The sequence below is a fragment of the Dermochelys coriacea genome, chromosome 15, assembly GCF_009764565.3.
Source record: "Dermochelys coriacea isolate rDerCor1 chromosome 15, rDerCor1.pri.v4, whole genome shotgun sequence".
Lineage (NCBI taxonomy): Eukaryota > Metazoa > Chordata > Testudines > Dermochelyidae > Dermochelys > Dermochelys coriacea.
The window spans coordinates 28,666,240-28,688,385 of NC_050082.1; the positions used below are offsets into that span (position 1 = coordinate 28,666,240).

General features: G+C 41.3%; 1 protein-coding gene across 6 annotated transcripts in view; it reads right to left on the reverse strand.

Annotated features, from left to right (window-relative positions):
* Positions 1 to 22,146, reverse strand: part of CORO1C (coronin 1C) — an 85,463-nt gene that overhangs the window by 13,950 nt on the left and 49,367 nt on the right. For all 6 annotated transcript variants that reach the window (XM_038373246.2, XM_038373248.2, XM_043497649.1 and 3 more), the window contains 2 exons: positions 12,971 to 13,093; positions 91 to 220 (listed from right to left, as the gene is read on the reverse strand). In XM_038373246.2, the coding sequence (XP_038229174.2) occupies positions 91 to 220; positions 12,971 to 13,093 (253 nt within the window). The remainder of the gene's footprint in view (positions 1 to 90; positions 221 to 12,970; positions 13,094 to 22,146) is intronic.

The following is a 22,146-nucleotide window of genomic DNA, read 5'->3' on the forward strand; positions in this document are numbered from 1 at the left end:
AGGGTCAGCAATTCCCCTCCAATTATCTGGTGTACGAACAAAACGTAGGCGAGAGTCATTCATTCCCCCCGCAATGCTTACACATCATACCTGCACTGAGCAGCACATTGCGTGCAGTTGGATGCCAAGCAACGATGCCAACTCTTTTTGAATGGCCTTCTAAAACTACCACAGGCTCTGTCAAGGAGAGGGTGAGTCCATTCTCTGGGATCTGCCATACCTGCAAAGGGGTAGGTAAAAATGATTACTGAAGGGCCATCAACTTTAAAGGACACACCAGTCATTCCATGTGTACTGTACCATTAACAGAAGTTCACCCCTCTTGATCTGGGCTGGAAGGTAAGAAAGCGAGGGACTCATTCATGGTCCCAAATAAGTCTGTGCAATGACTGGGCTGCTTGAAACATACCTCTGTAGATCAGTGTCTTGAGGGCACACAATTTGGGCAGCAATATTTTGAATCTACATCTCCCACATTTCCACATCCAAGGAGACACCTCATTTAAGAGACACTCCTAAATAAGCGGAGTCAAATAAAAATCTCAAACTGCATCTGAATAAACTGATCCATTTTCTTACTGCATTTGTTCTTGTTGGGAAGAACAAGCAGCCATTTTAGGATTGGGGTTCCCTAGTTTTAATAGAAGTGGCTACTTGGATTAAGAATGTTGAAAATGGTTTCTATATTAAAATTCAAGGTCTGATTTCTGTCGTCAGTTATACGGGGAGTGCAGTTCGGTGCTGGTGGAGGTTAGAGAGGTGCAGGTCAGTACTGTGTAAGCTTCTACACAAAGAGCTGCCAATTTACTCCACTTCCAATCCGCAGCACCACATTTGTGTGCTAGAGGTGTGGCAAGATGTCTCCAGGCAGCTGAAGAACTCAGTCTGAAAGAGGAAACTGCAGAGATCATGAAATCCCAAACACTAAAGATCATGCCAAATTTTGAAATTTTAAGTGAGGAGGCGGGATGGGACATTTAATAAAGGTGGTTTCTGTGATTCATCGGTGTTTTTCATTTCTCAACCAAATCTGACCTACATGTAACAAAACAAACTATAAGTGCCCACCAACAGATGGCAGCATAACCGCAAATTGCTTCAACCTTCTATTGTTTGCTTTTTCGGAAGGATTGATTAAGGATTGTCAGATTCTGCTCGCAATACTGAAGCAAGCTGTCAAAGTCAAGTCCACAGTCAGCCAGAATGAGATGTGATTCAAACAGATTTTGGAAATAAAATGGGGGGTGGTAGATGCACACAGCGGGGCCAGTGTGGACGTTAGCACTAATCCCAATTTCTCCACTCCAGCACAGCATGGACACTAACAAAAAAACAAAAAACCACACACCCACAACTTTGTGACACAGATGCTCAAAGCAAATCAGATTACCTCAAAATAACCCACCCACCTCTAGTTTGGTTTGCATTTTTATGGGGAAAAAATTCCACAGTGAATTTTAGAAAAATCATTTGGTACTGGTCTGGAGAGCTCAAGTATCAGGTATAAACAGGGGTTACCCACAGAAAATACCAGTGAAACCAATTTAAAAGCTACAGAAAAATTCTGAAACTGGGAGAACTATTTGGGGGGGGGGGGCACATGCATTCCACAGCAGTCGTAGAACACTGTAATCCTTTGCAAATTGCAAAACTACTGGTCTAATAATCCTGCTTGGTATTGCAAAACATAGGGAAAGCAAAAGGTCAGACTATGCTCCAGAGTGAACTGGCCAACTCATTCCAGTGCAGGGCGGGGCATCTCTTCTGTGTGGGATGAAATCAGATGTGGGGCAAGTTAAGTAGCTTCCAGTTTGGTCACAGGATCCAGCCTGCTAAAACCCAGACATGAGACACATTGAGACATGGGACAATCGCCCAGAATGAGGCACACAAAGGAAAGCTTAAAATGTTGAGAGTCTTTGCTTTGACATCAGTTGTATTTTCTATCATCAGTTGCATTTCCTAAATTGGCATTTCTTCATCAGCTTTCAATACAGGAAGCGAAGCAGCACCAGGAAGTTTGCTTTTCAGAAGAACAAGAGGAGAGAGAAGGTTTCTTGCACTAAAAGCACACACGGGAATAAGGATAGTTCCACCATTTTTCAGTGGTTGCTTTCCTTTTATACCCTTAAAGAGCATCAGTGACTGGCTATTTGCTCCTGTTCCCTAAATTAGTGAACAGAAACTCAGTGAGTCAGTTTCTAGAAGTGACAGATTTATTACCACAAACATTTCAGAGATGAAAATTGTTATATATGGTGGTTGAAGTAAAGGAGTGAATCAGGAGGCCTGGGTTCTAAGTCCCAGCTCTGCCAATGACTGCATCATCTTGGAGAGATCACTATGTCTTTCTGTGCCTCAGTTTCCCCATCTGGGACATGAGGAGACTATTTCCCTACCTCCTGGGGGGAAGGGGGGTTACTGTCCTATTTAGATTCTTGTACCATGCCCATCACCACAGGATCCGAGTGATTAATTCACTGTTTGAGGTGCTTGGATACTATGGTAATTAAAGGCCACAAAAACACTAACAGAACTACTCTTGGATCATTGGCATTATTTCTAGCGTGGTGCTTCCAGCTAAGTTATCTGGTGGCTCTAGTTAGAGCAAGAGCTCTGGTTTAATTTTTAACACATTCAATGATCAATAATTTAATAAAACAATTTACCAAATCGACTTCTATGGGCCAGTCCATGAAAACAAAACTACCAGTTCACCTTATTTAAAAGGCTGCTCGCTTATGCTAGAATTAATTCCTCCCATCTGAGAAGAACCATTTGATATCTTCTATAAGCCCTTCCATAATAAACATTTTCCAGCTGAATACAAAACCTGCAGTACATTATAGTCGTTCACAAGGTTCTTAAGCATGAAAATCTAAATAGTTCCTCATTTGCTGGCACAAGAGAATCATTCTTCAAAGGAAACATCCAACATATCTGCATAGCACAGCACTTTAAAGGAAATTTCTCTGAAAGCAATTCAGAGAGGAGGAAATGATGGGAACTGCTCATCTCATTCTTCTGTCAGAGAGCAGGAAAGTGAAGGTAACTTACTAGAAAACAGAAAAGGAGTACTTGTGGCACCTGAGAGAGACTAACAGTAGATCTGCATTGCAGGATAGCATTTCCTCAGATCTCAGTTAGATTGAGGTTCATTGTAATCAGCACTATGCCAACACACAATAAAGGATGGGCCCTGCTCTGTACAGTTTACAGTCTCAGTATTAAAAAGGAGATACGTAATTGTGTGATTATTCACATGCCAATATGATCTAGATAAGTTTCATTTGCCACATGGCGGACTCGCAGGGAGTCTTAGCACCACATCCTAATAAATATCAGTGATCAGAGGAGGGGCTGGTCTTTGCCACTGATACTCCTTTTCCAATATAGAGTCTTAGAAATGTAGGGCTGGAAGGGACCTCAAGAAGTCATCAAGTAAACCTAGATCATCCCTGACAGGGTATGTCCAACCTGTTATTAACCTCCGGTGATGGGCATTCCACAACCTCCCTTGGAAGCCTGTTTCCAAGCTTAACTACCCTGAATGTAAACCTCCTTGGCTGCAGATTAAGCCCATTACTTCTTTGTCTTACTTTCACTGGTCATGGAGAACAACTGATCGCCATCCTCTAAATAGCAGTTAACATATCTGAAGAGTGTTATCAGGTCCTCGCTCTGCCTTCTTTTCTCAAGACTAAACATGTCCAATTTTTTTTTATCCTTTCCTCACAGGTCAAGTTTTCTAAACCTTTTATCATTTTTGGTGCTCTCCTCTGGAATCTCTCCAATTTGTCCACATCTCTCCTAGAGACTGTGGCACCCAAAACTGGACACAGAACTCCTGCTGAGGCCTCACCAGGGCCGAGCGAAATGGGAGAGTTACCTCCTGTGTTTTACATACAACACTCCTGCTAATACACCCCAGAATTATTAGCCTTTTTTCACAACTGCATCACCCTGTTGACTCGGATTCAATTTTCACCTAGCTACTTATTCCCCATTTTGTAGTTGGGGCTTTGGTTTTTCCTTCCTAAGTGAAGTACTTCGGATCTCTATTTACAGAATTTCATCTTCTTGATTTCAAACCAATTCTCCCAATTTCTCACGGTCATTTTGAATTTTAATCCTGTCCTCCAAAGCACTTGCAACCCCTCCCAGCATGGTGTCATCCACAAATTTTACAAGCATTCTCCCCACTCCATTGGCCAAATTATTAATGAAAATACCAACTAGGCTTGGACCTAGGACTGATTCCTGCAGGACCCCACTAGATAACCGCTCCCCGTTGCATCCGATGAAGTGAGCTGTAGCTCACGAAAGCTAATGCTCAAATAAACTTGTTAGTCTCTAAGGTGCCACAAGTCCTTCTGTTCTTTTTGCGGATACAGACTAACATGGCTGCTACTCTGAAACCTCCCAGTCCGACAGCAAACAATTGACAACTACTCCTTGAGTGTGGTCTTTCAACAAGTTGTGCAATCACCTTATAATTTCATCTAGACCACATTTCCTAGTTTACTAATGAGAATGTCATGTGGGACTATGTAACTCTATCAAGGAAGGAAATTAGGTTGGTTTGGCATGATTTGTTTTTGTATCATGGGGACACAGAAGAATATTCTTCCAATATATTAAGGACCTATTTCTATAGATTAGAGATAGGAATGTGAATTTTTCCTGCTCTCATTTCTTTGCACTCAAAGCAAAGACACTAAGAGCTTGTCTACATTACCCGTTGGATCTGGATCGATGAGCAGCGATCAATCCAGCGGGGTTTGATTTATCGTGTCTAGTCGAGACAATAAATCGACTGCTGAGCACACTCATCAACTCTGGTACTCCACCAGGGCGAGACGCGCAGGCGGAGTCGACAGGAGAACGTCAGCCGTTGACTTACTGCAGTGAAGACACCATGGTAAGTAGATCTAAGTACGTTGATTTCAGCTACATTATTCACATAGCTGAAGTTGATTAACTTAGATCGATCTCCCACCATGAGTAAATCAGGCCTAATTGTGTGTTTACACACAGGCTAGTGCATCCATGTTAATAAAGAAGGTCTTACAGGGATGACCTGGCCTAAAGGTTTAGCATTTTCATACAAATTTTTGGTGGAAAATTTATACCTGGGGTAGTACTTCTAAGTGAAATACTTGATCAGATGTATAGCACCTTTTATCTGTGGCTCTCAAAGCACCCTGCAAACAGTTAAACCTCAGCATAGCTTACCTAAGGCTATAAAGTAGATCAGTGGCAAAGATGGAAATAGAACGCAAGAGGTCCTAACTCCTAATCCTCTGCTCTATCCACTTGGACTAGAGGTCTCAAATACCAGATGTGCTTGAGGCATATATAGGGCCCACATGGCATCTTCAGGCTGCAGAATCAGCTTTCTGAAGTACCATCCCAAACTGATGTCAATAGAAGAGGTTTTATTAAAAAAAAGTATAAACTAAACACAGTTATATGTCACCGGGATCAAATGGTATTCACCCAAGAGTTCTGAAGGAACCCCAATATGAAATTGAATAACTAATATATAACCTATCACTAAAATCAGCCTCTGTACCTGATGGACCAGAATGCCAAATTTTTAAACGGCGCTCCAGAGGAAATCCTGGCAACTGTAGGCCAGTGAGCCAGAATTAAGTAGCAGACAAATTGGTAGAAACTGTAGTAAAGATCAGAATCATCAGACACACAGATAAATATGATATGATGGGGAAGAGTCAACATTGCTTTTGTAAAGGGAAGTTTTGCCTCACCTATTTATTAGAATTATTTGAGGGAAATCAAGAAGCCTGTAGATAAGGGTGAACCAGTTGATACCGCATACATGGATTTTCAGAAAGTCTTTGACAACGTCCCTCACTAAAGGCTCTTAAGGAAATTAAGCAGCCATGGGATAAGAGAAGGTCCTTTCATGACTCAGTTATTGGTTAACAGGCAGGAAACAAAGGGTAGGAATAAATCATCATTTTTTACAATGAAGTGAGTTGAACAGTAGGGTCCCCCAAGGTTCTGTACTGGGATCTCTGCTGTTCAACAGATTCATTAGTGAACTGGAAAAGGGGGTGCGAACAGTGAAGTGGCAAAGTTTGCAGAAGAAAAAATTATTCAAGACAGTTGAGTCCAAAGTACACTGCAAAGAGTTAGAGGAATCTCACAAAACTGGGTGTCAAGGGAACAAAATGGCAGATGAAATTCAACATTGACAAATGCAAAGTAAAGTACATTGGAAAAAATAATGACACACACACACTGATGGGTTCTAAATTAGCGGTTACTCCCAAGAACAAGATCTTGGAGTGACTGTGGATAGTTCTCTGAAAAACTTCCACTCAAATGTGCAGCAGCAGTCAAAAAGGGCTAATGGTATGTTAGGAACTATTAGGAAAGGGATAGAAAATGTGACAAAATATCATAATGCCATTAAATAAGTCCATGATGCATCCACATGTTGAACACTCTGTTCAGTGCTGTTTGCCCCACATCAAAACATAACAGCAGCCATACTGGGTCAGACCAAATGTCCATCTAGCCGAGCGGCCTGTCTTCTGACAGTGACCAATGTCAGGTGCCCCAGAGGGAATGTACAGAACATGTAATCATCAAGTGATCCACTCCCTGTCACTCACTCCCAGCTTCTGGCAAACAGAGGCTAGGGAAACCATTCTTGCCCATCCTGGCTAATAGCCATCGATGGACCTATCCTCCATGAATTTATCTATCATGAATTTTTGAACCCTGTTATAGTCTTGGCCTTCACAACATCCTCTGGCAAGGAGTTCTACAGGTAGACCGTGCGTTGTATGAAAAAAATACTTCCTTTTGCTTTAAACCTGCTGTCTATTCATTTCATTTGGTGGCCCCTAGTTCTTGTGTTATGAGAAGGAATAAAACAACAACACTTCCTTACTTTCTCCACACCAGTCATGATTTTATAGACCTCTATCCTTTCCCCCTCTTAGTCGTCTCTTTTCCAAGCTGAAATGTCCCAATCTTATTAATCTCTCCTCATACGGCAGCAGTTCCATATCCCTAATCATTTTTGTTGCTCTTTTCTGAACCTTTTCCAGGTCCATTTTTTTTTTTTTTTGAGATGGGGCAACCACATCTGCACACAGTACTCAAGATGTGGGCATACCATGGATATTTATATAGAGGCGATATGATATTTTCTGTCTTATTTTCTATCCCTTTCTTAATGATTCCCAACATTCTGTTCGCTTTTTTGACGGCCGTTGCACATTGAGTGGATGTTTTCAGAGAACTATCCACAATGACTCCAAGATCTCTTTCTTGAGTGGTAACAGCTAATTTAGACCCCATCATTTTATATATATAGTTGGGATTATGTTTCTCAATGTGCACTACACTTTTCTTTTATCAACATTGAATTTCATCTGCCATTTCGTGGCCCAGTCACCCAATTTTGAGAAATCTTTTTGTAGCTCTTCGCAGTCTGCCTGGGACTTATCTTGAGTAGTTTTGTATCCTCTTCAAATTTTTCCAGCTCACTGTTTACCCAGATCATTTATGAATATGTTAGATAGGACTGGGCCCAGTACAGACCCCTGGGGGACACCACTATTTACCTCTCTCCATTCTGAAAACTGACCATTTATTCCTACTCTTTGTTTCCTATCTTTTAACCGGTTACCAATCCATGAGAAAACCTTCCCTCTTATCCCATGACAGCTTACTTTGCTTAAGAGCCTTTGGTGAGGATCCTTGTCAAAGGCTTTCTGAAAATCTAAATACACTACATCCACTGAATCCCCCTTGTCTACGTGCTTGTTGACCCCGTCAAAGAATTCAGTAGATTAGCAAGGCATGACTTCCCTTTACAAAAACCCATGTTGACTATTCCCCAACAAATTATGTTCATCTATGTGTCTGATAATTTTGTTCTTTACTATAGTTTCAACCAGTGCTCCCAGTACTGAAATCAGGAGTACTGGCCTATAATTGCTGGGGTCACCACTGGAGCAGTTTTTAAAAATTGGCGTCACATTAGCTATTCTCCAGTCATTTGGTACAGAAACTGATTTAAATGATCAGTAACTGTAGTCTGTAACCTATCCTGCAATTTCACATTTGAGTTCCTTCAGAACTCTTGGGTGAATACTTATTGCTGTTTAGTTTATCAATTTGTTCCAAAACCCCCTCTAATGACACCTCAACCTGGGACAGTTCCTTGGATTTGTCACCTAAAAAGAATGGCTCAGGTTTGGGATTCTCCCTCACATCCTCAACTGTGAGAACAGACGGAAAGAATTCATGTACTTAATTTTTTTTGCTATTACTTTGAGTCTTTGGCTAGCTGTTCAAATTCTTTTTTCACCTTCCTAATTATATTTTCACACTTCATTTGCCAGTTTATGCTCCTTTCTATTTTCCTCATTAGGATTTAACTTCCACTTTTTAAGGGATACCTTTTTTCCCTCTTACTGCTTCTTTTACTTCGTTGTTTAGCCATGGTGGCTCTTTTTTGGTTCTCTATGTTTTTTAATTTGGGGTATACATTTAAGTTGAGCCTATATTATGGTGTCTTTAAAAAGTTTCCATGCAGCTTGCAGGGATTTTATTTTTGGTGCTGTATCTTTTAATTTCTGTTCAGACACAATAAGGTCAGAAGGGACCATTATGGTCATCTAGTCCGACCTCCTGCACAATGCAGGGCACAGAATCTCACCCACTCACTCCTGCAAAAAATCTCTCACCTATGTTTGAGCTATTGAAGTCCTCAAATCGTGGTTTAAAGACTTCAAGGAGCAGAGAATCCTCCAGCAAGTGACCCGTGCCCCATGCTACAGAGGAAGGCGAAAAACCTTCAGGGCCTCTTCCAATCTGCCCTGGAGGAAAATTCCTTCCCGATCCCAAATATGGCGATCAGCTAAACCCTGAGCATATAGGCAAGATTCACCAGCCAGATACCCAGGAAAGAATTTTCTGTAGTAACTCAGATCCCACCCCATCTAACATCCCATCACAGGCCATTGGGCCTATTTACCATGAATATTTAAAGATCAATTAATTACCAAAAGCATGTTATCCCATCATACCATTCCCTCCATAAACTTATCGAGTTTAATCTTAAAGCCAGATAGGTCTTTTGCCCCCACTGCTTCCCTTGGAAGGCTATTCCAAAACTTCACTCCTCTGATGGTTAGAAACCTTCATCTAATTTCAAGTCTAAACTTCCCAATGACCAGTTTATATCCATTTGTTCTTGTGTCTACATTGGTACTGAGCTTAAATAATTCCTTCCCCTCTCTGGTATTTATCCCTCTGATATATTTAGAGAGAGCAATCATATCCCCCCTCAACCTTTAGTTAAGCTAAACAAGCCAAGCTCCTTGAGTTTCCTTTCATAAGTCTCTTCCTTTTCCACTTACCTCCTCATTTTTGTGTAGTTTCCCTTTCTGAAATTAAATGCTACAGTGTCAGGCTGCTGTGGTGTTTTCCTCGCCATTGGGATGTTAAATTTAATTATGTAACGGTCACTATTACCAAACAGTTCAGCTATCTTCACCTCTTGGACCTGATCCTGTGCTCCACTTAGGACTAAATCAAGAATTGCCTCTCCTCTGGTGGGTTCCAGGACTAGCTGCTCCAAGAAGCAGTCATTTAAGGTGTCAAGAAATTTTATCTCTGCATCCCTTCCTGAGGTGATATGTACCCAGTTAATATGGGGAATAGTTGAAATCCCCCATTATTACTGAATTTATTTTAATAGCCTCTCTAAACCCCCTGAGCATTTCACAGAAAGGATATAGTGGTACTGGAAACAGTTCAGAGAAATGCCATGAAGATGAGCAAGGGTATGGAATGACTTCTATATGAGGACAGACTATAAAGATTAGGGCTGTTCATCTTAGGAAAGAGATGACTAATGGGGGATCTGATAGAGGTCTGATATCATGAATGGGGTAGAAACAAGTTATGAGAGAAGTGTTATTTACCTTTTCCCCACAACACAAAAGCCAGGGATCACCCACTGAGGCAGCAGGGTTAATACAAACAAGAGGAAATACTTTTTTAAAGAACATACATCTAACCTGTGGAACTCATCGCCATTGTGTGTTGTGATGGCCAAAGTTTAACTTGGTTCAAAAAAGAACTGCGTAAGTTCAAGGAGGATAGGTCCCTCAATGACTATTAGTCAAGATACCCAGGGATGCAACCCCATACCTCTGACTACCAGAAGCCAGGAGTGGGTGGATCACTCCATAACTGCTCTGTTCTGTACACTCCTCCTGAAGATCTGGTATAGGTCATCGATGAAGACAAGATACTGGACAAGTTGGACCACGGTCTGACCCAGTAAGGCAGCTCTTTTTATTGCCTCTTCAGTCTGCAGAATCTGAGCTTTCATTTCAATAAAAAGTTTCTAGCCTTCATGCGAAGTTAACCATCACAATGGAACACAAATGTCACCGATGCAGTGGTGTCTTCCTGCGTCTGTAGAGAGCGTGAAACAACCACTCCGGGAGGCACAACTCCCCTACCCCCTTTATCTTAACAGGATGCTAACTAAAGTCTACTGACAGCTTACATGTCATTAACTATTTCATTGCTGATCATTTTATCAGATGGAACAGACAGTGAAACCCTTTCCCTCAAGGTTGGGAACTGTTGGAGGAAAGGAAATGCAGAGGCAAAAATGGAGGGGAGACAGAAAAAACAAAAGGAGGATGGAGAAGAGAGGAACATAAGGCAGAAATGGCAGGACTCCTATAGGCAAGAATGATTTTTCCATCAAAAGACTAGGTTACTTACTACCTATAGGCTATGTTCTATCCCGCATCTCCTTGCAAACATCTCATTGATGTCAGTGGGAGACCTTGTTGTGGACTGAAGGAAGTACAGATTCCTGAACTGTGTGCCCCAAATTCAGTCAATTAAAAATGGAATTTTCCAAAAGTGAACTGCACACTCCTGCACAAATCTGTGTGGATTTCTCTATCAGGGCACCAGCATGTTTCTCTTGCTTCATTTTAGTCATTAATGAAGAGTTCAGAACTAATTGACAACTTACATTTCTTATTTTAAAATAGATACATTGGCATTTATTCAAACTAATAAGACAGACAGTTTAGGAAGCAGGAATTTTAAACCTATACTGAAGACAATGCTAAATTACCAGTGCTAAGATATAATATCAATTAGAGATGGAAAGAGACCCATTAGATCAATGGCGGGCAACCTGCGGCCTGTCATGATAATCCGCTGGTGGACCGCAATACCATTTGTTTACATTGACTGTCCACAGGCACCGTTGCCCCAAGCTTCCAGTGACCGCGGTTCGCCATTTCCTCCATCCTACCCGGGTATTTGTAGACAGTTTGTCCCTACATTAGCGGTTACTTAGACAAGCTATAATTGCACTTTACTGATCTTTCCACATAAATCAATACCTCTGGATGTTCCAACGTGCTTCTCATTGCAACTTGGACTAGGGGTTTATTTGTTCTTCTACGAAGAAGTTCTAGATTTAAGGTTTGCCAGTTCTGATGTTTATATTTCAGAGAGTATTCATTCCATTTCACATGCCTTCTGAATTGTGGTTTCTTACAGAACATTCTGACACCATTTCAAACAATTCTAGATCAGTCTTGAACTTTACAAATCACAAGTTTGAGGGTTTTTTGGTGTGTGAATACTTTTTTTTGGACGGATTTTCTTATATTTGTTATGGAATCGATGCCTATCACTGATCAAGGCCATATATTGTTCAAAGTGCTCTAACCCAAGTTAAAAGGGAACCCATGTTCAGGGTTGGCAGGTGCAAAATTTAGAACTCTGTTAAAGTTTTGACATATCTACACATCCTGTGGATGTAGACAAAAGTAAGGTGTTCACCCTTAAATCAAGGGCTGCAAAGAGCAACTGGGTTTGTCCTCCTTTGCCCATTCCCACCCTCCTGACTCTTCTTCAATCCCACACCTCTCCAGTTGGGAGCTCTGGGGGTCGGAGCCACATCTGCCTTCTTCAAAGCACTATAAAAGGATACATGTCCATGACTGGCTCTGTCATGATCACTTCTTTCTTCCTCCTCACCCCTAAAAGACCCCATCTGTGAGTCCAGGGAAGAGACTTGCATTTACTGATAGGTTTTGTTTTTGGAACAGTTAGGAAAGATGGAGAAAGGCCAAGCCAATTATGCCAAGGCAGACCCGATATCTGGATTCTCAGAAGAGAAGGTTCCTCTAGGAGTTTTGGGCTTTGATTTTCTTGAACAATGTAATGAAATGTCAACTGGACAATTGTGGAAATTCAAAATCCTGTAATCTGTGTTTTCACATAGGGTTCAGATTTACAGGTTTCTTCCCAGTTAATAATTGGGTGACCATCATATGTAAAAACCACACAGTATTGTTCTGAACGCTGATCATGGTAATACGTTATCTGACCTGCTGCATCCCGTCTCATACTTCCCTTTATAACCTTCAGTGTCTCACTTAACTACAATAGAGCAGTGATATCCCCAAAGGGGGAGTCGGCTCCTTGGTGACTTCATCCATCCTGTTGTGCAGTACTGATGGGGCTGTTAAACACCCTCCTCTTTATCCCAATTTGTTTAATTGGCTCCTCCAGATACACTAGTGTCATTGCTTAGCCAGGGTCGGATCCTGCAAGTACAGAGTGACCACTACGATCACCAAAGTCAATGGGAGCGGAGGCCTTCAGCAGAATGACTTCCAGCGGGTGCCGAGAGCAGAGTGCTGTTACAGGAGACACTTACCTGTCTTTGGAAGCAGAGTGTCACCTGCACAGTCAACTCTTAAGATGGAATAGCCTCTCTAGTGGAATTATTTCTGAAGTCAATGAAGCATCAGTACCATAAAAGCTCACCCAATACTTTTCCAAAGAAATTTTATTTGAAGATCAAACGCAAGTGAATTTTCTAAATAGAAACCAGGTCTCAGGCTTTTAAATATGCTTTTTATTAACTTACCATGACAGTGCAGTCCTCAGAACCACTGGCAATGACTTGATCATTATGGGGACTCCAGTCTATGTCAAGCACCGGTCCTGTATGACCACATACTGTTGGGTATGACTTGTCAATTCTACCTGTCTAAAGGAAGAAAGAGGGAGAGCTGTAATGTGCAGACCAAACCAGGCAACACACACAGCATTTCACAGGGTAAAAGAACATTTCCTACAATCTACTCCATCATCTCCTCCAAACACAATTTCATAAGCCTTCATTTCGTGTGTTTATGACTCTCATGCAGCACTGCCCCAGACTCATCAATATCCTGACAATTTCTGACTTTGAGACATGTACATACACAGACCTGCAGCAAACATGGGGGCTTTCTTCTCTCAGCAATGTGACTGCTTTGCCAGCCCAGCTCCAATGGGCGTTACTGGGACATACTTCTGGCAAAGAAAGTTAGACCCTCAAGTTCTCCTGACTGTGTGGGATTATGGAGTGGTGGTACCTGCTTAGTTGTGTCCCTCACATAGCAAGGAGAGTATAAAGGTTCTTATTTTGCCACCCTAAATTTTTTTGTGGAGACTGGCAACAGTTACAGATACCCGAGATAAGAGATATCAAAGCCGTGTTCTGGACACTGGAAATTCATCACAGCTTAACTGTTACGTTTTTTCCACAAAAACTAAATTCATGAAAGGTATGTCAGCTGTGCGGCGGGTACCCCTCTATTCCCAGAAAAGAAAAGTCACGCATGCAGGCTTCCCATAGATACACCAACCTACCCACCAGGAGACATCTTTGCCTTCTACTGGAAGGAGTTTGTCTACGGTGAGAGTTCTGTCTGCATAGCCCATTCAATCCTTGCCCAAACTGCTGACTGACAAGACCATCAGTTAGTGTCATTTGTGATGTGGATCTCTCTGCACTAGGAACTGGACTGGGACCAAGAGAGTGATAAGATTCTCTATAAAAACAATTTCCACACTTATTTACAACAAAAATTATTCACATTTCTATCAAGAGGTTAGCAAATGTCTAGAGCACTTGCCTAAATCAAGCCAATTGGAAGGATAAATCTTACAAGAAAATTAGCTACTGCCTGGTGTTCATCTGAATTTGAGAAGACAGAATTCTAGTAATTTATAGTTTTCAATTACTCAAATTGTTCACTGGTACTACAGTAAAAGGACTCTGGCAGCTTCGATATCGCTCTATTGTCTGATAATTTTTTACTACCTACTATTGGTGCAAACACTAGAACTTGCTGTAAATGAAAATTAAAAAAGGAACATTTTATATTAAGTCACTCACTGTTTCTTCCATTCCTTTTGGTTTTTCACACAAAAACAAGTAAATCAATATTTTTTAAGATAGGGAAATGTGACTAAAAACTGTAAAGACTGGAAGGAGGATTTGGGCAGGTGCAGAACCTGAAATTGTCTTCAACTCATTCTTTAAAACTGATTAGATTTCAAGCGGATCATGTCCTTTCCTTTTGCGAGATTATAACCCATAAGAAGGGGTTCAGCGAAGCTCCTGACCAGATTCTAGTTTCTTTACATATAAAAAGCTGCAATTGAGTCTCAATTCTACTGTTTGGTGGTTTCCTGACCCTGGGATGCAAGCTGCCTTCACATGACTGTTAGTAATTCCCATGGAGATGGTTATTCAATTCCAAGTTCTCTACATATAAGGATTTACAAAGGGGCTGGACATTAGCTTTCGAGGACTACTGACATTAAGACGTATTTTTCAAGAATAAAACAAGATGTAGATCCTCAGAGAATACAAGTCAAGGTAGTTATAAAAACAAGGCGCAACCATTTCCTAAAAACCTAAATTCGGGCTCAATCATGGGTGTCCTTGTCTCAACTCCTCAGTTGTTTCTGAAACCTTTTAAAATTAAAATGTTGAAGACTCAGCCAATACAAATAATAAACCAGAAACTCTAAAATTAAGAGCTAGAATCTACTTATGCCTTTTTGCATGCAACAAGGTAAAACGTATAAACGGGTTTAAACAATGAACCGATGTATGAAGTCACCACATTTTAAAATATCAACTTTTAAAAAAAACAATCAGTCTAACGTTTCAAAACTGAGCATCTTTTAAAAGACACGCCACAAATTAAATCCAAACTGAAGAGCTAAATCAAAAGGAATAGATGGTCATGTAAGGTACTGTCTGCAAATGTAAATAAATAAATGGCCATTCCTAAGCAAGGCTTTTAATTAATTTTCTTAGCAAAAGAGAGGGCTACTACAATGATTAATTGCAGACTGAGACAAGTGAGCACTTGTCAGTCTAGATTTGGGTTTTTAACAAAACATCATTAAGATTCTTACTGGGAGAATAATTCATTTGTTCAAACTGATATTTAACTAGAAAACTTTTCCTGTCTGTATGATCAAGATAAAGCCTGAACACCAAGTCTGCAAGCAAACAGGAGACTGTGTTACAAGCTTATCCTACTAAATGACTGTACTTTATACTTCTTATTTTCTAAAATGCAGCTCATTTTGAAATTAGCTATCTTGTAGTACCATTAACTCAATAAGCTGTTGTACTCTGAAATTACATTAAAATGACACGATTGGTCTCCATATTTATAGTCTATCAATGACTTGTGAATTAAATGTGCTCCATTTACAAATAAAGATTTTTTTTTTTTTTTTTAAATACCCAGCCTTGCAAACCACCTGAGCTCTGAGAATCAAAATGGATTCTCTTTTTTGGCTACTGATAGCCACAACAGAACTGGAAGGCAAAATAGGCCACTGATTCCTGCCAAACTCCGCTGTCTTCAGATTATCATAGAATCATAGAAGGTTAGGGTTGGAAGGGACCTCAGGAGGTCATCTAGTCCAACCCCCTGCTCAAAGCAGGACCAATCCCCAATTTTTGCCCCAGAGCCTGAAATGGCCCCCTCAAGGACTGGACTCACAACCCTGGGTTAAGCAGGCTAATGCTCAAACCACTGAGTTATCCCTCCCCACCAAATCTCAGCAACACCTGTGCAAACCCATGGTCTTCAATGAGGATTAACAGATGGAACTGACTGGTTCCATAACTGGAACCCAGGAAACAATTCTGTTCAGAACACACAAGGAGGGGAAAATAAATCCCTCTTTACCATGCTGCAGCTAAGAGAATGTAACAAATAAATTGTAGCAAAACTCATTCTTGTCTCTTAAGTGACTAGATATAACCCAGAACACATGGGAGCAGCTGTTCTTGGTAAGTGTGATGCCCCACATGGTGACAAGTGATTAAAGAGCTACTGTGAGCCAGGCTGACTCCACCCCTCCAGCCCTGTCAATCATGCAATGGGTGCAAGCGTGTTTAAAAGCAGGAAGTTCAAGTCAGTTGGCAGGCGGCTCTGGAAGAGCATGGATAGTAGCTCTACAGCTCCCAAGAGGAACCCCTGAAGAGCTTTGGGGGAACTGCCCTCAAGAAGGGCACTCACCAGTGCCATGCCCCTACAAGGAGGCAGCAGACTCCAGTCTATCAGCCATGCAGGTTAGCCCCAGCAAGCCCCCACTGCATTTGGTACTCCCTGGGGATAGTGAATCTGGGGCTCCACTGAAAGGAAGTGGGGAGTGGGAGCCAGCAGCCCCCGTCCCCTTAAAATGCAGACAGACTCTCTGGTATAGTTTAGTATTTATAAGACAGACCACTATTCATACGGACTGTGGCACCCCATTGACTTTGCAGAGCTTAGCCAGCCAGAGACACTCATCAGCAACAGTAGGAAAGTGGCATTTTTAGTCCCTTTTCAGAGTAGAGTTGCACTTTAAGTGTTCAAACTGAGAGGAGAAAATAACTGGAGTTATACAGTGAAGAGGTCAGTCAAAAATCTGCAGAAATGTTACTTTGTTACAGGTGAACAGTAATTTCTCTCTATAATTTATAATGCATACCCCTTTCCTTTATGGAAGCTGTCAGGGTGATAATTACTACAGCAGAAACACTTATCACTTCAAGCAAGAACATAAAGATGGAAAAAGAGGCGTCTAGGAAGCAACAAATAAGGGCCATTAGCCACAAACTGGCAGGGAGAAATGTTTATCTATTAACAAGTTTGGAGGAAGTTGCTGGGAGAGCTACACGGCAAGTGATGTGCAGTGTATTTATTTACAAAAGTGTAGGTGACCAGCATTCCCACAGTGCAAGCGACTGCGTACCGTGCCATCTACATACATAACAGGACCGCAGGCTCCACACTACACAGTTACATTAGGTGTTCTAGCAGACACAAAAGGAAGCTTATCTCAGCAGTACAAACGGCCGTAGATCACTGATTTTTACATTTAGGGAGAAGACCCTGCTGCTGCCATGAATAACTGAGCCATCACTAGACTGAAAGGGTAATACAGTCACTGACTCTGGCCCACACAGAATGCTCTCCCAAAAGCACAAATAAAAATAACTAAGCAAGACAATGTAAATGGACATAATGGTTGACTGAATGAAATACTGCCCTGGTGTCTAACAGTATGGTAAAGATGAAAGAAGAGGTCTGAGCACCTGTGGAGGAGCTATTGAATTGTGGTCAGGAACAAGAATAGCCGGTCTTAAAAACAGCACATAGGAAACCAGGAGATTCTCCTAAAACTCTAGTGAAAGTGGAAGAGCCATGCTCACCAGTGCTTACAGATATGTTCTCTTTAGGTTTCAGAGTAGCAGCCGTGTTAGTCTGTATTCGCAAAAAGAAAAGGAGTACTTGTGGCACCTTAGAGACTAACAAATTTATTAGAGCATAAGCTTTCGTGAGCTACAGCTCACTTCATCCGATGAAGTGAGCTGTAGCTCACAAAAGCTTATGCTCTAATAAATTTGTTAGTCTCTAAGGTGCCACAAGTACTCCTTTTCTTTTTTTGTTCTCTTTAGGGTTACATTTAAAAAAAAATATTAGATTTGAAAGTATTACCCACAAGAACGAAATCAGCAGTGCTGTCAAAAGGCCAAAATTCATGTAACCCCTTCAGAGCTAGATCCGCAATATCTCCTTTATAGCTACAAGACACTGGACAGACGCAGGCAGGTCACAAAAGCTAAGCAGGAACAAACACGGTTACTGCTCGACAGGAGTCTTCTAAAGAAAACTCAGGAACTGCCATATTTTATTGGTATCTCTGACTCAACACTGACCCAGTGCCCCAGCATGGTTCAGGGTGGGTGGGAAAGGGGGCACCTTTCAGATGAGAGCCTGACTGAGATTTGGGACCCCTGGGCACTATTCACAAGGATGGGCGCTTTAGAACTGATCCAGACTACCAAGGTTAACCTTGTTAGAAGTCAGTACTTTCCCTCTACTTTTAACTGGATATTGAACCTTGGCTGCATCTCTAAACCAGTTTTGTAAGATTGCTGGTGCAAAATGCTCTTGGCTGCCTCTTCCCTTGGGGGCCCTATTCCAGCAATAGGAGAAACCAAGCTTTGGATGAGTCTAAAGCACTCTGGGATCACTTGGGTGGAAAGGTGCATTGAAAGAGTTTGGGGTTTTGATTCAGTTTATTGACATGGGAGTCATCTATTTAAGAATCCCCTTTCTGCTGAATTGCTCTTCTGGAGTGTTCCAAAAATAAAAGAGGGAGACAGCAGGATATTGCATCTAGTGGAACAAAGTGCAGGCTGGAAGTTAGGAGCTCCTTAGTTCTAATCCCAGCTTTGCTGCTGTATGGGCTTGGAAAATGTCAATTATTGTTCCCAGTCTCCCCAGCTAGACAATAAGATACTTCCTTTGCGATGTGAGGGTGAATATTTGTACATGCTTTGAAAACGTAAAGCACTATAGGAAAGCGTTACAAACAGGTGAATTAAATACAGGACACTACATTATGAAACATCCACAAAAATGAAAGACCCAAGATGAAGAATCTAGGGACAGTCATTTTGGACTTCGATACTAGAAATGCCACTACAGTTGAGGGATGCCACATTCAAAGTTTTTAAAACAACTCTTCAAATACATGCAAGACTATTACGATAGTGAAGTGTAGTACAAAGTTTGCATCTTCTATGCCAAACTGGTGGGTTTTCATCCTGCCATAATCCTTGCAGGTTTTTTTAAATGTAATCTTTCAATTAGTTAAGGATTTACAATAAGTCTCAAGTGTTGATACACAGCTTAATGTTAACTCAGTACAACTATGAGAAATTAAACCCTTTTCATAATCCATTACCACTGGATGAGAAATACATCACGGTAACAATTTATGATAGTACATAATGAAGCCAATCCAGAAAGGCGAATTAAAAGATTAAGATTTTAGCAGGCTGGATGGTTTAGGCTAAGAGATGCATGCTCAATATTCAAGTCCTTTAACAGGCAGTAGGTTAACTTTACCAAATAAAGTCATCTAGCTGTTTCATGCCTCCCAAAACAAAGTTCCTGAAAGAGATGGGCAAGAAACTTCTGTGATTAAGTCCAGAAGAGATGGATAAGCAGCACAGAAAAATAGCTGCTAAAAGTGACAGTGTTATTAAATCATTTGAATGTCTTTTACAATTGATTCTCTGCCAGGAAAGGGCAGTTGGTCAGAGGAAACAGTTCATGGATTACAGTAAAAATATGTGCAGAGAACAGCTGCTTCCTCTGATTTTGTGTTGTGCTCAGTAAGATCACAACTGAAAACAGGGAAGCAGCATCAGATTGCGCAAGTGAAAGCGATTCCACTATCTGCATGCTGAGGAAGGGGTTTGGAGAAGGAAATCAGATCACAAAGGCTGGGTTTGAAATGCTAATTGACCAGTAACGTTTTTACTTCAGAGATGCACTGCTCAGACTGGGACAGGACTTTATTTCTACTCTCCCTACAATAAACTCAGTCTCACAAACCTAGAACTTGTCACTGAAGCTTAATGTGAACTGCTGTGGCCACAGAACACTCATCCATACCCATGCCAGATGGTCACATAAGAGGCTGTTTATTATATATATAGAATAAAAAAAATATATATATCAGGATGTAATGAAAGTGTATTGCTCATTCCTGACCATGACAAATGGCTATTAGTCATCCAGCCAACCAACCAAGGCATCCATGGCTAATCCTCAAAATGAGGACTGTTACTCCCAAAAGACCCACTGTGCTGTGTGTGTCAGTGACAAACAAGCTATTGAAACCTTTAAAGCATTCATAGCTAAATATTGCAGTTGGATTTTCCTTATATCTTCCAGAAATCCATATACAATGCTCTGCTCCAGCTCGGTTGATCATTAGTTATATCTACAGCTCCATAGGTGTGCATGGTACTTTAGAGATCTAAGTATGTGCTCTGAAGTGCTTAAATCTAAGTTAGAGCATAAGCTTTCGTGAGCTACAGCTCACTTCATCTGTAGCTCACGAAAGCTTATGCTCTAATAAATTTGTTAGTCTCTAAGGTGCCACAAATACTCCTTTTCTTTTTGCGAATACAGACTAACACGGCTGCTACTCTGAAATAAATCTAAGTTGATATACAGACAAAGAGGAAAGGAAGAAGGGCTGCAGCAATGGACAGGAATGTTTCTTGCAAAACAAATCCACTCTGATCAATCTGAATGAGATGCAGAGCTTTAAAGCCATGTTATGATTGTGCCCCAGCAGATTTGGTATTAGTGCTCAAGGTACTCTGGAGAGTTTCAGGAGTGTCATCAGCCTAGTGTAGTTTGCAGCAGTAACAAGGTTTATTTCATGCCCGCAGGGAGACTAGAAATGCAGCAGTGGGATGACTTCATTGTTTGTGCCATGTGCTTATAGCTGACCAGAAAAGGGGAGAGAGAGAGAGAGAGAGAGAGATCCTGGCTGGTTACAATGGACTCTACAACTAAAATAGTTCCGAGGGATGTTTTGCATTGGAATATGTATGCTAATCCCCACAATCCTCCACAAAATTAGCTGTAGTGATCAGCTGCTCTCACACACGCTGACTTTTTAAACAAGACCAATGGCTAGCTCCCATTGCAATGAACTGGGTGTTCAGCGTGGCTGTTCCAGTTCAGCTACCGAACATCTGATTGCTACTCCTGCATTTGGAGAAAAACCCTGCACAACTTTCCAGAATTAAACCTCTCAGCTGTTTAAATTTGCACCCTCCTGCATCCCATCAAAAGGGCTTCAACGGAGTTTAGAAACAAACTAACACAAGAGGAAAAAGAAAAGGAGTACTTGTGGCACCTTAGAGACTAACCAATTTATTAGAGCATAAGCTTTCGTGAGCTACAGCTCACTTCATCGGATGAAGTGAGCTGTAGCTCACGAAAGCTTATGCTCTAATAAATTGGTTAGCCTCTAAGGTGCCACAAGTACTCCTTTTCTTTTTGCGAATACAGACTAACACGGCTGCTACTCTGAAAAGAGGAAAAAGTGTTGTCCTGTAATGACAGCAGGGGTCAGGAGAGTTGAGTTCTATAGCCCATTCTACTGCTACAATGACACCTTGAAAATAAATTCAATGATCACTTCAAAATATCATCTAGAGTTTGGGCGGAAAAACATTCTTGGACTCAACATAGACCACTGGGCTTTGGGCAACATAGTATTGCCACGTAAGGGAATCCGTCTGAACTCTTAACTTGGCTGGAAGCACAATAGGAGAAATTCATTTGAGCAACCCCATCCAGGTGACCATCAAGTGGTGTTCACATGCTTCAGTGGGAGCCATATCCAACCCTACTTGTTTACTAGGCCAGGCTGGACCAATATAGGGCTGTTAAAAAAGCAGACAAGGAAGGAGAGGGCTGAAAAAACAGGATACGTTTGGACAGATCACAAAAAAAGTATCAAATTCTAACCAGTTCTGTAAAACTAGTTTTGCATCTGGATTTGCAGTTTGCTTATACCAGAAATTTTAAATGGCTGAAGTGCTGGACCAGGATTTTCAAGATTTCACTGTCAACTTCAGCAGCATTCCCAACATTGCTATAAATACATATGAGAGGGGAAGGCAGAGACCAAGAAATCTGATCTGCAGGTGATAATTCCAGGTTGGGCAAGTATCCATGTACTGACTCTCAGCAGTGCCAGTTAACCATGGCAGTCCCCCTTCATGCCAACATGCCCATAAACTGTCAGGAGCAGCTCTTTCAGACTACTTCCATTTGTTCCTCAGGCTTTAAGACTGAAGTAATCTAACATTGGTCGTTGCTTTCGACCCGACTGCTACCTGAATGCAAGTGAGACAGTTTTGCAAAGTATTTTAAA